The 22223-nt window shown below is 42.7% G+C and overlaps 1 protein-coding gene across 2 annotated transcripts in view; it reads right to left on the bottom strand.

The window, feature by feature from the left end:
- The window catches only part of LOC106581714 (acid-sensing ion channel 4-A), a 167643-nt gene that overhangs the window by 5555 nt on the left and 139865 nt on the right, over positions 1–22223 (bottom strand). For both annotated transcript variants that reach the window (XM_045704728.1, XM_045704729.1), the window contains exons 2-5: positions 5245–5389; positions 4001–4128; positions 3736–3889; positions 1283–1336 (exon numbers count right to left, since the gene is read on the bottom strand). In XM_045704728.1, the coding sequence (XP_045560684.1) occupies positions 1283–1336; positions 3736–3889; positions 4001–4128; positions 5245–5389 (481 nt within the window). The remainder of the gene's footprint in view (positions 1–1282; positions 1337–3735; positions 3890–4000; positions 4129–5244; positions 5390–22223) is intronic.

Below are 22223 nucleotides of genomic sequence, written 5' to 3'. Positions count from 1 at the left end.
CATGACAGATCTACCATTTATGTTTACGTAGCCTGTCCACGAGAGATTACCTAGAATACAGAGCAGACTGTTGGGGGCTCTGGAACACAGAGCAGAGTGTTAAGGCCTGGGTCTGGGACATAGCCTGGGCCAATAGGCCAGTCTAAAGCCAGGTGATTGTTAATGAGCTAGAGACTCCAGTGATGATAGAACACCTGCCATGCACAAAGCGAGGCCCTTGTTCTCCTGGGCACTTGTCTACAAATGGGATGCAAGCGTATTTCAGTTAGCAAGTTAAAGGGAAATTCCACCACTTTTTAACCTCATATTCATTATCTCCAGCACCATACCTTTATCAATGTTTATTTACTACATGCTTAGTATGCATACTGAGATCATGGCTAGTCTCGATATTTCTTTTGGCCCACACGCCCATACACACAGACTAACACAAACATGCATAAATAATTGCTCATTCATGGCACTAAAAGAAAACAAAAGAATATACTGCATCAACATGGACAACAATACTACTCAACTCATCCCTCTTTTCACGCCAAAATTCAATTCAGTTAGAAAAAACTGTTATCCAAATTTGGTGAGTTGTGTGTTTTATAACTCTTATAATGAGGTTATTTGTATGCAGGGGCAACACATAATCTATTCTTAGACTGAGGCACACAAAAAGTCACCTACTGTATATAATATAAATATATAAATAATGTTTTAAGTTATTACCTTGAATTTATTCTGATTGAGTCGAGAATACAGCTAGATATAAATATGAGCCATTCTTGTAAGATATATATCTAGATTTAGAGCACCCACCCATTAAATGGGCTTGAAATCCTTTTGAAGAGGAAGATAATTACATTTCTGGCTTATTAGGCTCGAAGATCATAATTGTACTGATACATCTCATCACATAATAAAGCGTCTCTTTTATGACCACCATAATATCTTTGAGACAAGGCACCTCTGCACAGAGATAACCCAGAGCCAGCCTGTGGGGAGTCAGCCACACCACATGGAGTTGGCTCAGTGAAGGAATATCAAATGTATCGTGAAAGCTCAGAGAATGAAGGTGAGTAAGCAGTTAGGTAGCATCGTTGTCACTCACAATTTGTGCATTTTCTACCCCAACAATTGTCATATCAACATGGAGGCAATGTCATTTTGCAATCTTTACCTAGGCAATCCCTACCAGTACATTGAAACCCAATTTCTCCTTATAATGTAAATAATTATTCTGCATTTCACTCAGGGACCATTTATTATAATAAAAAAGAAAAACATGTCTTACCAAGCGCCTTGTCAACACACTTGATGTTACTGGGAGTGCAGATATCAGCAGTTCCTGGAGTACAAAACATGAAATGAGTTTGATCAAGAAAAAACAAAATGGCCACCATCCATATTGCTGCCAACATGAAAAACTCTCATTGAGAACAGAACACTTGATTATCATTCATCTACAAGCGCAAGTAGATGTGGGAAGATGAGTTACATTCACAATTTTTCGGCCACGTTGGGCATCCTCCTCTGTTTGCATTGAGAAATGGAGCACCGGGGCCCAACCCCAAAGGCATATTTAGAAAGTCTTTAAAAAACAATCAATGATTCATCTCATCACAGTGACAAACACAGCACAGGGGCCACTAATGATAGGAATTCATCAGGAGCACAATTCATCGTGGGAAATATGTGTGGCGAGCAGACAACAAAATGTTCTTTGAGTTAATGTTTTAGGAACAGTCATCTTTTCAATTTGCGTTAGGGAAGATTGATTTAGGGACATTAACGTCGGGGGCACTGAGGAGCAGAGGCATCCTTATGATCAGAGTAGCATGACTGCACAGGAAATCTTTCACCCTACTCTCAATGGAGAGAGGTCAGGTGTCTCTCTAAAGGGGATGTTACATCAAGGCCCTCCATTCAGGAATGAAAATAAGTAGATTTGTATACTAAATAAGACTTCTGCCATGACTACACATACAGCTGAAGTCGGAAGTTTACATACACCTTAGCCAAATACATTTAAACTCAGTTTTTCACAATTCCTGACATTTAATCCTAGTAAAAATTCCCTGTCTTAGGTCAGTTAGGATCACCACTTTATTTTAAGAATTTGAAATGTCAGAATAATAGTAGAGAATGATTTATTTCAGCTTTTATTTCTTTCATCTCATTCCCAGTGGGTCAGAAGTTTACATACACTCAATTAGTATTTGGTAGCATTGCCTTTAAATTGTTTAACTTGGGTCAAACATTTTGGGTAGCCTTCCACAAGCTTCCCACAATACGTTGGATGAATTTTGTCCCATTCCTCCTTACAGAGCTGGTGTAACTGAGTCAGGTTTGTGGGCCTCCTTGCTCGCACATGCTTTTTCAGTTCTGACCACAAATTTCGTCTAGGATTGAGGGCAGGGCTTTGTGATGGCCACTCCAATACCTTGACTTTGTTGTCCTTAAGCCATTTTGCCACAACTTTGGAAGTATGCTTGGGGTCATTGTCCATTTGGAAGACCCATTTGCAACCAAGCTTTAACTTCCTGACCTGATGTCTTGAGATGTTGCTTCAATATATCCACATAATTTTACTTCCTCATGATGCCATCTATTTTGTGAAGTGCACCAGTCATCTATTTTGTGAAGTGCACCAGTCCCTCCTGCAACAAACCACCCCCACAACATGATGCTGCCACACCCGTGCTTCATGGTTGGGATGGTGTTCTTCAGCTTGCAAGCCTCCCCCTTTGTCCTCCAAACATAACGATGGTCATTATGGCCAAACTGTTCTTTGTTTGTTTCATCAGACCAGAGGACATTTCTCCAAAAAGTACGATCTTTGTCCCTATGTGCAGTTGCAAACCGTAGTCTGGCTTTTTTATGGTGGTTTTGGAGCAGTGGCTTCTTCCTTGCTGAGCGGCCTTTCAGGTTATGTCGATATAGGATTCATTTTACTGTGGATATAGATACTTTTGTACCTGTTTTCTCCAGCATCTTCACAAGGTCCTTTGCTGTTGTTCTGGAATTGATTTGCACTTTTCGCACCAAAGTACGTTCATCTCTAGGAGACAGAACTCCTTCCTGAGCGGTATGACGGCTGCATGGTCCCATGGTGTTTATACTTGCATACTATTGTTTGTACAGATGAACGTGGTACCTTCAGGCATTTGGAAATTGCTCCCAAGGATGAACCAGACATGTGGAGGTCTACCATTTTTTTCTGAGGTCTTGGCTGATTTCTTTTGATATTCCCATGATGTCAAGCAAAGAGGCACTGAGTTTGAAGGTAGGCCTTGAAATACATCCACAGGTACACCTCCAATTGACTCAAATTATTTCAATTAGCCTATCAGAAGCTTCTAAAGCCATGACTTCATTTTCTGAAATTTTCCAAGCTGTTTAAAGGCACAGTCAAGTTAGTGTATGTAAACTTCTGACCCACTGGAATTGTGATACAGTGAATTATAAGTGAAATAATCTTTCTTTAAACAATTGCTGGAAAAATAACTTGTGTCATGCACAAAGTAGATGTCCTAACCGACTTGCCAAAACTATAGTTTGTTAACAAGAAATTTGTGGAGTGGTTGAAAAACGAGTTTTAATGACTCCAACCTAAGTGTATGTAATCTTCCGACTTCAACTGTATATTGACAGTGTATGTACGGTACATTAAATGGGTAACAGGGAATCATATATAAAACCAGGTGAATAGTGAGTAGTGAGTGATGGCTACAGTAGTCTACTTACCAGGCATGTGTACCATCCTGCAGTTGCACTCCCGGAGCACCTCCCTGGTCTCGCAGCGCAGGCGGCAGGCACTGACGCTGTAGGTGTCGTATCCCGGGATCATCTGGTCGCTGGTGGAGCGGCAGTTCCCCCAGGGCTGGGGCAGGTAGGTCAGCTAAGCACAGAGTGATTGATTAGAGCCATGTCTGAGCCACACGGCTCGGGGGTGAGGATAAGTGAGTACTGAGAGAGTGGTAATCTGGGTGAAAGCGGTGCCGGGGCCTACCCTTTGTTCCTGACATGAAACAAAGGTCTGGAATCCCGGGGAGACTCCGAAGCCCAGCTGGTGGATGTAGGGAGGCTCATCCTGGCTGTGGATCTGCACGCGGATCCCTGCCTCTAACGACGTCTCATCTTCCGGGATAAAAGAGGCACGTGTAGGCAGTACAAAGACACACGTACAGAGTGGATTCATTCAGCCTTTCATCCATCAATCCTAGGGGAAGGCTAATTGTGACAAGGCCGATCTCAGTCATTTGAGAAAAACAAGACACTGACAATGATCACATCTACATATACTGAACAAAAATATAAACACAACATGTAAAGTGTTGGTCCCATGTTTCATTAGTTGAAATAAAATAACCCAGAAATGTATATGCACAAAAAGTTTATTTCTCTAAAATGTGCACACATTTGTTTACATCCATGTTAGTGAGCATTTCTCCTTTGCCAAGATAATCCATCCACCTGACAGGTGTGGCATATCAAGAAGCTGATTAAACAGCATGCTCATTACACAGGTGCACCTTGTGCTGGGGGCAATAAAATGCCACTCTAAAATGTGCAGTTTTGTCACACAACAATGCCACAGATGTCTCAAGTTTTGATGGAGTGTGCAATTGGCATGTTGACTGCAGAAATGTCCACCAGAGCTGTTGCCAGATAATTTAACGTTAATTTCTCTACCATAAGCCAGCTCCAACATAATTTTTGAGAATTTAGCAGTACGTCCAACCAGCCTCACAACTGCAGACCGGTTTCTTCACCTGCGGGATCGTCTGAGACCAGCCACCTGGACAGCTGATGAAACTGAGGAGTATTTCTGTCTGTAATAAAGCCTTTTTGTAGGGAAAAAAATCATTCTAATTGCCTGGGCCTGGCTCTCCAGTGGGTGGGCCTGGCTCCCAAGTGGGTGGGCCTATGCCCTGTCATGTGAAATCCATAGATTAGGGCCTAATGAATTTATTTCAATTGACTGATTTCCTTATATGAAATGTAACTCAGTAAAATCGTCAAAATTGTTGCATGTTGCATTTATATTTTTGTTCAGTGTATATGACTTACAGCACTGTCAACAGATTTATCCCTTACAATAATAATTTTAAGAAAGCATCCAGGATAGTGGCGACATTGCAGAAATGTATCACTAGTGTCCTATACAAACATGATTCAGAGATGGGGTAGAATACTGTTGATTTATGACAACAGAAACAGATCCCGTAACAACATGTAAGGTTTATGACTTACTTGTCTCTTTCCAGATGGGGAGATACTCGTCCTGTTGAATATCCAACATAATCTCCAGCCCATTTCCCATTCCACCTTGCTTGGTTTTCCTGGACGTCGACTTGTTCCCATTGAAAGTGTAGCATTTTCCATATCTTGTATAGACCTATGGGAGAATATATTAATATCAGAAATGTCATAATAAACATGACAATACCCATCTCTTTGAGGACAATACAGTGCCACTGACACGGCCTGCTACCAAAACCTGCGGGCTCTCCTTCACTGTAGCCAATGTGAGTAAAACATTTAAACGTGTTAACCCTCGCAAGGCTGCAGTCCCAGACGGCATCCCCGGCCGCATCCTCAGAGCATGCGCAGACCAGCTGGCTGGTGTATTTACAGACATATTCAATCAATGCTTATCTCAATCTGCTGTTCCCACTCCTAGGGAGTTTTTCCTAGCCACCGTGCTTCTTTCACATGCTTTGCTTGCTGTTTGGGGTTTTAGGCTGGGTTTCTGTACAGCACTTTGAGAATATCAGCTGATGTACGAAGGGCTATATAAATAAATTTGATTTGATTTGATTCAAGAGGGCCACCATTGTTCCTGTTCCCAAGAAAGCTAAGGTAACTGAGCTAAATGACTACCCCCCTGTAGCACTCACTTCCGTCATCATGAAGTGCTTTGAGAGACTAGTCAAGGACCATATCACCTCCACCCTACCTGACACCCTAGACCCACTCCAATTTGCTTACCGCCCCAATTGGTCCACAGACGACGCAATCGCCATTACACTGCCCTAACCCATCTGGACAAGAGGAATACCTATGTAAGAATGCTGTTCATCGAGACCCTGGGTCTCGACCCCGCCCTGTGCAACTGGGTCCTGGACTTCCGGATGGGCCGCCTCCAGGTGGTGAGGGTAGGTAACAACATCTCCACCCCGCTGATCCTCAACACTGGGTTCCCACAAGGGTGCATTCTCAGGGCTCTCCTGTACTCCCTGTTCACCCACGACTGCGTGGCCATGCACGCCTCCAACTCAATCATCAAGTTTGCAGACGACACTACAGCGGTAGGCTTGATTACCAACAACGACGAGACGGCCTACAGGGAGGTGAGGGCCCTCGGAGTGTGGTGTCAGGAAAATAACCTCACACTCAATGTCAACAAAACAAAGGAGATGATCGTGGACAACAGGAAACAGCAGAGGGAGCAGCCCCCTATCTACATTGACGGGACAGCAGTGGAGAGGGTGGAAAGTTGTAAGTTCCTCGGCATACACATCACGGACAAACTGAAATGGTCCACCCACACAGACAGTGTGGTGAAGAAGGCGCAGCAGTGCCTCTTCAACCTCAGGAGGCTGAAGAAATTCGGCTTGTCACCAAAAACACTCACAAACTTTTACAGATGCACAATCGAGAGCATCCTGTCGGGCTGTATCACCACTTGGTACGGCAGCTGCTCCTCCCATAACTGTAAGGCTCTCCAGAGGGTAGTGAGGTCGGCACAACGCATCACTGGGTGCAAACTACCTGCCCTCCAGGGCACCTACACCACCCGATGTCACAGGAAGGCCAAAAAGATCATCAAGGACAACCACCCAAGCCACTGCCTGTTCACCCCACTTTAATCCAGAAGGCTTCTATCTCAAGGCCATCAGACTGTTAAACAGCCATCACTAACATTGAGTGGCTGCTGCCAACATACTGACTCAACTCTAGCCACTTTAATAATGGAAAAATGGATGTAATCAATTTATCACTAGCCACTTTATATAATGCGTACATACCCTACATTACTCATCTCATATGTATATACTGTACACTATACCATCTACTGTATCTTGCCATCTTAAGGTAATTAAATGTATTACTAGCCACTTTAAACAATGCCACTTCATATAATGTTTTCATACCCTACATTACTCATCTCATATGTATATATTGTACTCTATACCATCTACTGCATCTTGCCATCTTGATGTAATATATCACTAGCCACTTTAAACAATGCCACTTTATATAATGTTTTCATACCCTACATTACTCATCTCATATGTATATACTGTACGCTATACCATCTACTGCATCTTGCCTATGCCGTTCAGGCATCACTCATTCATATATTTGTATGTACATATTCATATTCATTCCTTTACACTTGTGTGTATAAGGTAGTTGTTGTGAATTGTTAGGTTATATTCCTTGTTAGATATTACTGCATGTTCGAAACTAGAAGCACAAGCATTTCGCTACACTCGCATTAACATCTGCTAACCATGTGTATGTGACAAATACATTTGATTTGATGTAACAGACTCATACAGTACTTGTACGGTGTAGCAATGAAGTTGGAGGTATGGACCGGAAAATAAAGATGGTCTACGTGGTCTACATTCTCTGTCTGTAATGGCTACCCAGAATATTTTCAATGCATTTTAATAACTCTACCTACATGTACATATTACCTCAATTACCTCGACTAACCAGCACATTGACTGTACCGGTACACCCTGTATATAGTCTCACTATTGTTATTTTACTGCAGCTCTTTAATTCATTTTAGTATTTTATTTCTTCTTGTTATTCGTATTTTTTTAAACTGCATTGTTGGTTAGGGGCTTGTAAGTAAGCATTTCACTGTAAGGTGTTGTATTCGGCACATGTGATTAATAAAATCTGATTTTATTTTATTTAATAAACCTAGGAGATGTGTGTTGAAGGGAGAGTAATATACCAACAGTCTTGATCTTTATTATACTATAAAAGCATACAAAATAGAACTAATTAAAAATGTATACCTATATACTTTACATACTTATGACTATGATAAAAATGTAGTTTGCGCTTCAAATTTACAGAGCAAACACCCACTAACGATCCATTAAGGATTCCACAAACTGATCACACAAAGTTAAGTGTTCCTTTTTCTCTACGTTGATAAGAGAAGATAAAAGAAAGAAGCATTTAAAATTGAGGTAGAATATCTGTTGAAAGCTTGACAGCAGCCTTTTATGGAAATAGTATTCCTTTGTTTATGGGCCTCATCTCTTTACAGTACAAGCCAAAGTGACACAATTATACTATTTTGATTTGACACCATGAACCTTGTGGAGCACTAGAATGAAAGATGAGGAAATCACATGACAAACAAAATCAGCAGATGAGACAGTGGGGTTGACAGTAAAATAACAATGGTGTCAATCCAGTATGTTTCTGTAACAAGCCTGTTTTTACTTCAATATCAGCACACGTAGGGTTTCACAATTCCAGTAATTTTCTCAAAATGCCAAGGTTTTTCAGAAATTCTGATTGGAAGATTCCCGGAATAGGAAGGAATAAGCAGGAAATCCAGAATATCCTCCAACAGGGATTTCTGAAAAACCTTGGAATTTCAGAACTTTTCAACCCTAAGCTCAAACTTTACAATGAGTGGTGTGATGACTAAATTAGGGTTGAACATTAGACAACACACAAGTACTAATTTACAGACCACAGGGTGTGCTCTGATCTCGGATAGTTACACACAGACCAAACCTACACACTGTCATATGGCTCTGCAGCCAGCTGTTGTACGCCATAAACAACATTCACTAAGACTGGTTTTGGTGTTGTTTGAACCCCAGATTTCCCCTTTAAGCCACTGTTTACCAAACTGTGATGTTTACTAAAACACAGGCATCACTCTTGGATTGCGTCCTACCTGACAGGTCGCTCCTACCAGGTGGCGTGGCGAGAATCCGTCTCCGCACCACGTGCTCTCACCACTGGTGTCCCCCAGGGCTCAGTTCTAGGCCCTCTCCTATTCTCGCTATACACCAAGTCACTTGGCTCTGTCATATCCTCACATGGTCTCTCCTATCATTGCTACGCAGACGACACACAATTAATCTTCTCCTTTCCTCCTTCTGATAACCAGGTGGCGAATCGCATCTCTGCATGTCTGGCAGACATATCAGTGTGGATGACGGATCACTACCTCAAGCTGAACCTCGGCAAGACGGAGCTGCTCTTCCTCCCGGGGAAGGACTGCCCTTTCCATGATCTCGCCATCACAGTTGACAACTCCATTGTGTCCTCCTCCCAGAGTGCTAAGAGCCTTGGCGTGACCCTGGACAACACCCTGTCGTTCTCCGCTAACATCAAGGCGGTGACCCGATCCTGTAGGTTCATGTTCTACAACATTCGCAGAGTACGACCCTGCCTTACACAGGAAGCGGCGCAGGTCCTAATCCAGGCACTTGTCATCTCCCGTCTGGATTACTGCAACTCACTGCTCCCTGCCTGTGCCATTAAACCCCTACAACTCATCCAGAACGCCGCAGCCCGTCTGGTGTTCAACCTTCCCAAATACTCTCACGTCACCCCGCTCCTCTGCACACTCCACTGGCTTCCAGTTGAAGCTCGCATCTGCTACAAGACCATGGTGCTTGCCTACGGAGCTGTGAGTGGAACGGCACCTCCGTACCTTCAGGCTCTGATCAGTCCCTACACCCAAAGAAGGGCACTGCGTTCATCCACCTCTGGCCTGCTCACCTCCCTACCTCTGCGGAAGCACAGTTCCCGCTCAGCCCAGTCAAAACTGTTCGCTGCTCTGGCACCCCAATGGTGGAACAAGCTCCCTCATGACGCCAGGACAGCGGAGTCATCACCACCTTCCGGAGACACCTGAAACCCCACCTCTTTAAGGAATACCTGGGATAGGATAAAGTAATCCTTCTAACCCCAAAAAATCTACTCTATGATCCTTCAAGAAATGGGTACATATAGAATATGTAGCCTAGTATGTAGGAAGAAAAATATGTCATCAAATTATTTAAAGCCCTACTGTGTAGTTGTGGCTAAGCCAATGGTGTGCGAAGAGGACAATAGTGTGCAACCTGCCCTCTTTGACTGACGTGCTATTAGTGTGCGTTGGTTTAATCTGTGGAAGGCGGGCACAGAGCAGCAGAGGAGGTAAGCTGCACCCCATCATTGATTTAGCCTGCTTTATTGACATACTTAAGCCTCCACTGCTGCACTCGATTTACAGAGGAATAAAAGAAAGAAAAAACACACTTACAGAGGATAGTCCTGAGTTCTGCTCTAAAACTTGTGATAACGCCGGGGTATTGGCAAATTATGTCGACAGAGAGCAGGGGAAGTTTTTCCATCATCTTAGCCTGGAAATGTTTGTTGACAGAGCCTCCACTGATTCATTTCTCAGCTTTAGCCTCTCCTCGTCTCTCCAATAGCCTGTGTGATTGATGGAGCATTTTCCCCTTGCTACATCTTGCACCAAATTTAGCAAAGGCAACAGGACTGACTATCAATTCCAAGGAGGAACATGGCATCGTTTCTGAAAAACCAAACATCCTGTACCATAGTATTTTCAAATCACACTAACAGTTTATTCAAAAATAATCCCTCAAATGTATCTACAGTAATATACACCTTTACGATAAATCGTGTTTTGGACCAGTGTTCTTGGTAAACTTTTAATGAATGTAATAGATAGCTACATTCACAACAAAGGTTAGAAACAAAAATTATTTCCAAAAATGTATACGCCAACACTGGTACGAACAGCTAGATAGTTACATGCTATCTACATTAAAATGCAACCCAAGTCCGTAGCAGTAACTTTGCTTTGGAAAGATGCCCAACTACTCTAATTTGCATAAGTCTCTCTTGTTCTAGCGGCTAGCACCCAACTTAATTGAGCTTAATGTCAGTCCATTAACAGTCTTTTGGCTGCATTTTCTCCTCAAATTGCCTTGTTTCTCCCCTGGTCTCTCCATTTGAAATACATTAAGAGGCTCATCACTTGCTACATGTACCTCCTGAGCCCTTGTGTGGTATACCCTAAAACATCCTCTTTATGGCAGTCATCTGACAGTTCCCGGGTGTTTTCCTTTTAAATAACCCACAAGAATCACTTGAGCGCTTCTCCAGAGGACATCCATTTTCTTAGCATGTGGCCGTGTGTCAGCGGCCAGGGCTCTTTGTGTATGGATGAGGAGGAAGATTATAATTAATTTCAGATGGTGGTGGAACACGCTGCATGGCAGATTGGCAGTTGAGTCCCATTAAGGGCGGCTCATGCAGGTTTAAAGGTGAGAGAACGTTCCCTGGTTTAATGGCTTCATTACAGCCCTCTGGCAGAGTGCTAGGGATCACACAGTAGCATACATGTATGGAATATCTACATGAGCTGCCTAATCTTGTCTCTTGGTTGGTTCCTCGTGTTAATTGCAAGTAGGGTTAGAAAACTCTGGTAACTTTCCCCAAATGCACAGGTTTTCTAGAAATCCCCGTCGGAAGATTCCCAGAATCAGGAGGGAATTAAGCAGGAAATTCTGAATCCTCCGATCAGGATTTCTGGATAACCTGAGAATTTTGGGAAAGTTACCAGAATTTTGCAAACCTATTTGGAGACATGTCTTGGTTGGTTGCTCTTGTGTTAAGTTGCAAGGCAGGACTGATTGAGTAGGGACATCTATGAAGGAGTCTCACCACCACCTGAATTGCACATACATTAGCTAGGTGCCAGAGTAATGCAGGAACTAAGGGGAGAGGTTCTACCTCACTGCTCAAGGTGCCCTCACTGCTAGACGGCAGTTTAGTCATTTAATTCTCAAATATCTTGCAATCGAAATATGCCATTAGAGTCTATCAGAGGCAACATGAAACAAATTAGATTTGTCATGGGTCAATGCATTTAAGATCCTAACATACTGACAAGAAGGAAGCGCTCTAATTGAGGGAACAGAGGTGGTGGACCAAATGGCCCCCTATTCCCTATAGAGTGCACTACTTTTGAACAGGGCCCATAACGCTCTGGTCAAAAGTAGAGCACTAGCTACATAGGGAATAGGGTGCCAAATGGGACGCTGACAGACACTCCACTCCAGATGTTTAAAGACAACGACAACGTGGTTTGGGTAAACGGATTAGACATTGAAGCGTAACGTCTAAACAGTGTGGATAAGAATGTGAGGCACGCAAGGTTCTGCACCATTTGCTCCTGTCTCACGGGTAAGCTACTCAACTCGGCGTCTAGGGCACCACTTTGGCACACAATCAGACGCATTACACTTATTGTATATCAATTCCTAACTTCATTAAACAACTGACTGGAAGCATCACTTGAGTGGTGGCCTGTCCCTCTAGCATACAGCACAGTAAGCAAGACGTGTCATCAAGGACTTGTATGCATGGCAAATAGAGCGGATTACGACAAAAAAATCTGAACGGATAACAAAATGATTTTATCTCATCCCTTTAATTGGAGATATGTAGTAAATTATATAGTTAACGGACACACGCAACAGGGGTGAAATTATCCTTAAACTATTGAGTCTCTAATCACTGTTGAATGTATGACTCGGTACACTAAGAACCATCAGTATTTGCACACCTTCAGTTATATTTTATTTTAAGACATATAGAGAGCACGTGCTGAAAGGAATGTGAACGCCAAAGTGGATACCAAGAAATGTCAAAAATGAGCAAGGTAGTTCAGCATAAAGAGTACTTTGTCTAAGCTCCAAAAATGAAGCATCCCTATGCTGATAGATCAATCACTCTATCCCCATATTCTGCGACTTTTATTCTGTTTCTCATCTTCAATCAAACATAGGAATAAAGAAAAACATGGACGCTATACTTCCTAGAAAATACACACGTTGTTCATCTGCAGAAACTAGGAGGCTGTAGCCTTCCTTCCTATCCTCATGTTGGATTATAGCAGGCTAATGAAGCAGCACATGTGCACTCGACAGAGTCTCTGTCCCAAATTGCACCCTATTCCCCATATAGTGCACCACTTTTGACCACGGCCCATACAAAAAGGAGTGCCCTATGAAGGCAACAGGGTGGTATTTGGGACTGACCCAACAGCTCAGACAGATGGGGGGGAATCTACCTTGACAGTGTGCCAACATCAAGCAGCCTACACGGACACATAAATGAGCCATTTTGGAAATGTGATTAGATACCAGTAATATAACGGAGATCAATTAATTTCTATCACCAGTGGCACACTGTTCTCCAAGCAGTCTTTGTCAGTAATGGAAATGAGTCCTCTCTTGCTTGTAAAGCTTTGTTAAATGTCTTGGAGGACTGAAACAACCGATTGGGCACAGAAACGATGCCCCCATAATTTCCTCTATAAATCAAATGATTAAATCTTCTCATTTTTTAAACACCCAAAGGCTTGTTCATTTGTATGTACTATTGTAGTCATGTCATATTTTCAGATCTGCATTCAAATTAGTTTACTGGATTGTGCATCATACATGTGTCTAAACTACACTAACCATTTGTGACAGTTGACTTATGTGCCCTTTCTTGTAGAGGTGGTGAACGCAAATGGACCCCTAGATACAATCCTTCGCTCTTTTTTTCCACTTGGATGGTCAGCATCATAGCACTGATGAAAAGAGTGGAGCAGATTAATGTTACTACTACAGCAGTGCTGATTGAATGTTATCATAGGTCACAAGGGTCCCTCACTATACTTATATAATCCACGTTTATCAATGTACCAGGCTATTTCCTTTTGGGTCGATTTGCTCTCTGTTCTTATTTGTGATTTGGTTTGATAATAGCTAATAGAGCCTGGAGGAAAGAGGAGAAATCTGCCATGGGCAGAGTATGAAGCTAAAAGCCCTGCCTGAGGCATTTGTCTGTCGACTGTTTTTCTGCTGCCGTTTAATTTTTCTATTTTAATTAAGGCACCTCTCATTAACATAGACCTTCACTTCTCCAGCTCTCAATCTTCCACCTCCCTTGCTCTCTGTCCTCCAGACTCCTCCCTCGTTCTATCGCTCCAAACTACTCCTGCCACCGGCGTACCCGGGTGCCACTTTTGCCTGGCAAACTTTTTATTTGCTATTAATCCGATGTGAAACACCTCTGGGAAAGTCTGGGGAAACAATATCTATTGAGGCAAAGCCAAATGCCGAAAATTGACAATTCTATATTGGAAGAACAGCAACTACTACATTGCCATGTAAATCATCAGTGCACAATATATGGTGTTCAAGGGTTTAGCACAGGTCTTTCTCTGGTCATCAGTCAATGGGCCTTTTAGAATCTGGACCTTGATTGAACACATTCATTCAACATCTATGGATTATGGTAATTTGGGCACATTTCCTCACCCAGCATTATTACACATTTATTACAAATGTTATTAAATATGTTATACATAGAATACGTATAGATCCCTTAGCACCATGATGTGATCTCTAAAGAGACATGCGACCCTAGCTTTATTCACAAGGTGCTGCAATAAGTGCCTTCAGGAAGAATTCACACCCTCAACTTTACACATTTTGTTGTTACAAAGTGGGATTGAAATGGACTTAATTCATTTTTTTTGTCAACAATCTACACACAATACTCTATCTTTTCAAAGAGGAAGAAAAATTTTGCAATATATCTAATATATTTCTATTAGGTAAGTATTCAACCCCCGGAGTTAATACATGTTAGAATTAACTTTGGCAGCGACTACACCTGAGGCAATTATTTTCTAAGTATCTAAGAGCTTTGCAAATCTGGATTGAATAATATTTGCACATTATTCTTTTTAAAATTCTTCAAGCTCTGTCAAGTTGGTTGTTGATCATTGCTAGACAGCCATTTTCAAGTCTTGCCATAGATTTTCAAGACATTTACGTCCAAACTGTAACTCGGCCACTCAAGAACATTCAATGTTGTCTTGATAAGCAACAACAGTGTATATTTGGCCTTGTGTTTTAGGTTATTGTCCTGCTGAAATGTGAATTTGTCTTCCAGTGTCTGTTGGAAAGCATACAAAGTTTTCATCTAGGATTCCTGTGCTTAGCTCTATTCTGTTTATTTTTTATCCTAAATACGTCCCTAGTCCTTGCCGGTGACAAGTATACCCATAACATGATGCAGCCACCACGCATGCTTGAAATATGAAGAGTGGTACTCTGTGATGTGTTGTGTTGGATTTGCCCCAAACCTAACGCTTTGTATTCAAGACAAAAAGTTCATTTCTTTGCCACAATTTTTGCAGTATTACTTTAGTGCCTTATTATATACAGGATGCATGATTTGGAATATTTTTATTCTGTACAGGCTTTCTTCTTTTCACTCTGTCATTTAAGTTAGTATTGTGGAGTAACTACAATGTTGTGAGCATCCTCAGTTCTATCACAGCCATTAGACTCTAAATTAGACCCTGGCCCAATCCCAAATGAACCTCTAGACCCTACGCCCTCTGCACTTGTGGAGATATGAGAAGATTTGATTGGTATAAGCAATGGTTAAACTTCAACCTAGCCTATCAGATGACAAGGTGGAGCTATTACCATATTGATTACAACGGTGAAATCCTCTCAGATTATAGGGTGAAGGGTGTAGGGATCCATTTGGGATTGGGTCCCTGTTTTAGCATGGCCAGCGTCATTGATGAATTTCACCATTCTGAAGTAGACAGCTGGGTGGGACTTCCTCTGGGTTAAGTCATTACACAAAATATGCAAAGATGGGCCCTCTATCCAACTCTATGCTCAACAAATCAAAGAGTGGTGGAGTAGCCTTCCAATCCAGCAAGATCCAGATATATGCTCAGCTACTGGCAGCATGACTGGGTGCCATCCTCACAGATGTTTGACATGCAGACTTTGGAGCTGCCAAATTGGGACCAGGAGACACCAGGATCTTCCCCAAGAGGCCTACAGTATGAAGCTCCCAAAACATCAAGGGTAAGTCTGTGGTCAGGCAACACCCCAAGGAGCCTAACATTCTGCTAACAAGTTTACTACTTTTTACTGTTCAAGTCAGACTGTTCTGAGAGGATTAGTACGGTAAATATGTGAACTCTCTTTATATTTTGTTGCAGCGGCAACCCCATACTGGTATGAATGTTGCCACATGTGAGTAGACTAGTACTGTCAGTCTACTAATATGTGTAGACCTACAGTACGTTGGTCTACACATATTGGAAGGGCTCATGCAGTTACAGCGCTAACTGTCAACCAAATCAAATCAAACTTTATTTGTCACATGCGCCGAACACAACAGGTGTAGACCTTACAGTGAAATTGGCTTACTTACAAGCCCTTCACCAACAATGCAGTTTTAAGAAAAACAAGTGTTAAGTAAAAAATAGATAAGCATAAAATAAAAACAAAAATAAAAAATTATTAAAGAGCAACAGTAAAATAACAGTAGTGAGGCTATATACAGGGGGTACCGGTACAGAGCCAATGTGTGGGGGCACAGGTTAGTCAAGGTAATTGAGGTAATATGTACACATAGGTAGAGTTAAAGTGACTATGCATAGATAATGAACAGAGAGTAGCATAAAGAGGGGGGGACAATGCAAATAGTTTGGGTAGCCATTTAATTAGCTGTTCAGGAGTCTTATAGCTTGGTGATAGAAGCTGTTAAGAAGTCTCTTGGACCTAGACTTGGCGCTGAGGTACCACTTGCCGTGCGGTAGCAGAGAGAACAGTCTATTACTAGGGTCTTTGACAATTTTTAGGGCCTTCCTATGACACTGCCTGGTATAGAGGTAGGAAGCTTGGCCCCAGTGATGTACTGGGCCATATGCACTACCCTCTGTAGTACCTTGCGGTCAGAGGCTGAGCAGTTGCCATACCAGGAAGTGATGCAACCAGTCAGGATGCTCTCGATGGTGCAGCTGTAGGACTTTTTGAGGATCTGAGGACCTATGCCAAATCTTTTCAGACTCCTGAGGGGGAATAGGCTTTGTCGTGCCCTCTTCACGACTGTCTTGGTGTGTTTGGACCATGTTAGCTTGTTGGCTTCAAGGAACTTGAAGCTCTCAACCTGCTCCACTACAGCCCGGTTGATGAGAATGGGGGTGTGCTCGGTCCTCCTTTTCCTGTAGTCCACAATCATATCCTTTGTCTTGATAACGTTGAGAGATAGGTTGTTAGCACCACACAGCCAGGTCCCTGACCTCCTCCCTATAGGCTGTCTCATCGTTGTCTGTGATCAGGCCTACCGCTGTTGTGTCGACGGCGTTGGAGTGGTGCCTGGCCATGCAGTCATGACTGAACAGGGAGTACAGGAGGGGACTGAGCACACACCCCTGAAGGGCCCCCGTGTTGTGGATCAGCGTGGCAGACGTGTTGTTACCCTTGCCACCTGGGGGCGGCCCGTCAGGAAGTCCAGGATCCAGTTGCAGAGGGAGGTGTTTGCTCCCAGGGTCCTTAGCTTAGTGATGAGCTTTGAGGGCACTATGGCGTTGAACGCTAAGCTGTAGTCAATTGATAGCATTCTCACATAGGTGTTCCTTTTGTCCAGGTGGGAAAGGGCAGCGTGGAGTACAATATTGATTATATCATCTGTGGATCTGTTGGGGCGGTATGCAAATTGGAGTGGGTCTAAGGTTTCTGGGATAATGGTGTTGATGTGAGCCATGACCAGCCTTTCAAAGCACTTCATGGCTACAGACTTGCGTGCTACAGGTCGGTAGTCTTTTAGGCAGGTTACCTTAGTGTTCTTGGGCACAGGGACTATGGTGGTCTGCTTGAAACATGTTGGTATTACAGACTCAGTTAGAGACAGGTTGAAAATGTCAGTGAAGACACTTGCCATTTGGTCAGCGCATGCTCGGAGTACACGTCCTGGTAATCTGTCTGGCCCTGTGGCCTTGTGAATGTTGACCTGTTTAAAGGTCTTACTCACATCGGCTACGAAGAGCGTGATCACACAGTTGTCCAGAACAGCTGATGCCCTCATGTATGCTTCAGTGTTCATTGCCTCGAAGCAAGCATAGAAGTAATTTAGCTCGTCTGGTAGGCTCGTGTCACTGGGCAGCTCGCGGCTGTTCTTCCCTTTATAGTCTGTAATAGTTTGCAAGCCCTACCACATCCGATGAGCGTCGAAGCCGGTGTTGTACGATTCAATCTTAGTCCTGTATTTACTCTTTGCCTGTTTGATGGTTCGTCGGAAGGCATAGCTGGATTTCTCATTAGCTTCCGGGTTAGAGTACCGCTCCTTGAAAGCGTCAGCTCTACCATTTAGCTCAGTGTGGATGTTGCCTGTAATCCATGGCTTCTGGTTGGGGTATGAACGTACAGTCACTGTGGGGACGACGTCATCGATGCAACTTATTGATTATGCAATTGACTGATGTGGTGCACTCCTCAAAGCCATTGGAAGAATCCCGGAACATATTCCAGTCTGTGCTAGCAAAAGAGTCCTGTACCTTAGCATCTGCGTCATCTGACCACTTCTTTATTGATCGAGTCACTGGTGCGTCCTGCTTTCGTTTTTGCTGGTAAGCAGGAATCAGGAGGATAGAATTATGGTCAGATTTGCCGACTGGAGGGCGAGGGTGAGCTTTGTACGCGTCTCTGTGTGTGGAGTTACATTTTTTTCCCCCTCTGGTTGCACATTTAACATGCTGGTAGAAATTAGGTCAAATGGATTTAAGTTTCCCTGCATTAAAGTCCCCGGCCACTAAGAGTGCCGCCTCTGGATGAGCATTTTCCTGTTTGCTTATGGCTGTATACAGCTCATTGAGTGCGGTCTTAGTGCCAGCATCGGTTTGTGGTGGTAAATACACAGCTACGAAGTATATAGATGAAAACTCTCTTGGTAAATAATGTGAGCAATACCTAGAGATTTCCTTACTATTAGATTTTGCGGACCAGCTGTTGTTTACAAATATACACAGACCGCCACCCCTTGTCTTACCGGAGGCGGCTGTTCTATCTTACCGATGCAGCGTGAACCCCACCAGCTGTATGTTATTCATGTCGTCGTTCAGCCACGACTTGGTGAAACATAAGATATTACTGTTTTTAATGTCCTATTGGTAGGATATTCGTGATCGTTGTTTGTCTATTTAGATGTCCAATGATTGTACGTTGGCTAATAGTACTGATGGTAGGGGCAGATTACCCAATCACCGTCGGATCCTTACAAGGCACCCCGAACTACGTCCCCGATATCTCCGTCTGTTTCTCATACGAATCATGGGGATTTGGGCCTTGTCGGGTGTCTGAAGTTAATCCTTCGCGTTCGACTCGTTAAAGAAAAACCTTTGTCCAGTACGAGGTGAGTATTCGCTGTCCTGATATCGAGAAGCTCTTTTCGGTCATAAGAGGTGGCAGAAACATTATGTACAAAATTATGTACAAAACATTATGTACAAATAACGCGAAAAAAACCTCACACAATAGCACAATTGCATAGGAGACCGTAAAACGGCAGCCATCGCCTCCGACACCATTATAAATGTGGATTTGATCTCGCTGGTGTGCAACAATGACACATTTGACACACAACCAAACCTCTCGGAGCTAGCGCTGATGTAATTCTGCTCTTGGTGAAGAAGAGTTGGAGGTCAAACTGATCATTGCCAGTGCATGGGTCAAGTGAGGGGGGATTATTTATGAGTAAAAAGGATCCACTGTTGTACCAACACCAAAGAGGATGATCAAAATGAATTCAATTTCAAGTTGAATTTGACTAGTACACACATAAGCAGTGAGGCATGGCATACAAGCAGCCATTCTTTTTACACTTTTTTTCTCCTTATCTGTAATGTGCGTCATATAGAGGGGACCCAGGCGCGGCGTGTTGAGTGCGCATAATTATTCTTTAATGAAAACTAAACACTTTTACAAAGAAACAAAACGACAGCAAACAGTTCCGTCAGGCAAGACAACAAAACGGAAAACAACTACCCACAAAACACAATAGAAAAAAAAAAACTTAAATATGATCTCCAATTAGAGACAACGCGAACCAGCTGCCTCTAATTGGAGATCATCCCAAAATGCCAACATAGAAATTGAAAAACAAGAACTAAACATAGAAACAAAAAACATAGAATGCCCACCCATATCACACCCTGACCTAACTAAACAGAGAAAAAAACAGCTCTCTTAGGTCAGAGTGTGACATTATCGTTGGATACTTCCCTTAAGGTAAATGGTTGTGCAATTTTCTGTCAAATCCATTGTAAACTGAATATTAGGGTAGAACATTTTTGATGAGCAATGGAGTTGCTATCAAATCCCATACAGGGCATAAAACAAAAGAGTCTTAGAATGAACATTCAAAACAAATGTGTTCCATAAAGGTGCCTGTATTATGTCATTGACAAATCCATTTGTAAGCTGTTAGCCTCTGACTTTGTCCAATACCTTAGGAAATGGGAGTACACAAAATCCCTGCAATATCGACACAGAGGCGGGTCAAAGTCTGTGTCCCAAATGGCACCCTATTTCCTATACAGTAAACTACTTTGGACCATAGCCATAGTCAAAAAAGGGCACTATATAGAGAATGGGGTGGAATTTGGGATGCAGACAAAATCTTGACTCACCTGGTCTCGCTGCGACAGCCGTTTGTGTGGCATGTGGAGAGATGATCTCACACATACTTTACATATCTGCAATTTCATCACCACAGTGGAATGCAGGGATCTATGTGATAATCAGATGTGGATTTTATGGATTTAATAGGTTTGAGGGACATGAATGGGAAAATGTCATCCATCATTTGGCCCTTTATTTTGATAACGAACCATTTGATTACTTCTTCAGTAAACCACAAGGTCATGGAGAGAGAGAGAGGGAGAGAGAGAGAGAGGGAGAGATGCTAGATGATGGAACAGAATTAATCGGGGAACACAGGCTCAACATAGCATACATTCCTCTCCCTGGAGCCTTGAGGGTTCATATCGCATTTTTAGCATGTGTGACTGACTACAAGTGAATGACAGCTACTGTAACAGAGATGAGCAGGCCTCTTGATATGAAAGAGACCTCACACTGTTCACCCTCTCCCTCCCCCTCCCTTGACAATAATCATATTGCTACTCACGATAGACTGAAAAGCAAAGTCAAAATACTATTCGTTGCTGACACTATGACTAATTTGGGTCCTCTCAGCCACCTAGAAAATGGCCAAAACACATTCCTTTAGTCTGAGGAAATGTGCAATCCCCCATTTCCAGTGGCCTTACTCTTCCATAAAATGTTGTTCAAGATCATCTTAAAGATTGAATGAATACGCCTGAAGACAGACAAATTACTTAGTGTTGGGCCTACAGCCTGTACAGCGCTGCTCTCTTACCTACTCTCAATGTAAATTAAGCATCTACAACAGATCAGGATTGGATCCAATGCATCCATCTATGTGTGTGTGTGTATAGGGATAAAGAACTCAATGTCAGTGGATTCCCATAACGCCTCCATGCCTGCCAGCAAGGCTTCATACAGGGATGGAAAGTCATCAGCTGAACTCACCCAAGGGGAATAGCAGACATTTGATATTGATGTTTGAAGGGTGTCTGGTGTCAAGAAAGACCCTTGTAAAAGCAATGGTAACAGATTACTCAAGCAACCATGTCCTCCCTCTGCTCAGTGAAACACTTTGGCTTTCTCCGTTGGCCTTGTTTGAAGGGTCATTTTTAAATACAGCAAGGGATGAACAAACAAGCGGAAGAGCTGTGAATGACCATCCATCAAACCCACACTTCTTTGTCTGGCTGTCTATCCATCTATCTTGTACATAACAAAAAAAAACGACCAATATAATTGAAGGAGAAAATAGCCATATCAAAAGGCTTAAGAAATGGAAATCCACAACTTCAAAATGCAGATACAAGGACTGATTTGCAAAACAGAGATTCGCTTCAGTACAACTGATTTGATGCATTTAAAGGCATGTGTTTGAATGATGACTTATTTCCTCCATTAAATTACCATAAGTGCTGTGTAATGGCTGATTAACAGATGTTTGGTTAATAAATTATTATTACTGGTTAATAGAGGGTTAAAACAGATATTCATTATTTAGAGGTCAAAATGCTTAATAAATCAATGAATCAACATTAAGGACAAGACAAACCAACACGAATGCCGGCCATGCATAGTAGATCACCTGCTGGGTGTCGACGAATACGTAGAATAGTCAGTAAATTAACATAAAATGAGGGCCAATGTTCTTTGGTCAGAGGCGGTAGGACGGCCACCAGCTGC

Source organism: Salmo salar, chromosome ssa21, assembly GCF_905237065.1.
Source record: "Salmo salar chromosome ssa21, Ssal_v3.1, whole genome shotgun sequence".
In the NCBI taxonomy this organism is placed as follows: domain Eukaryota; kingdom Metazoa; phylum Chordata; class Actinopteri; order Salmoniformes; family Salmonidae; genus Salmo; species Salmo salar.
The sequence above is the reverse complement of the archived record's forward strand: the minus strand, read 5'-3'. Positions and strand labels throughout refer to the sequence as shown.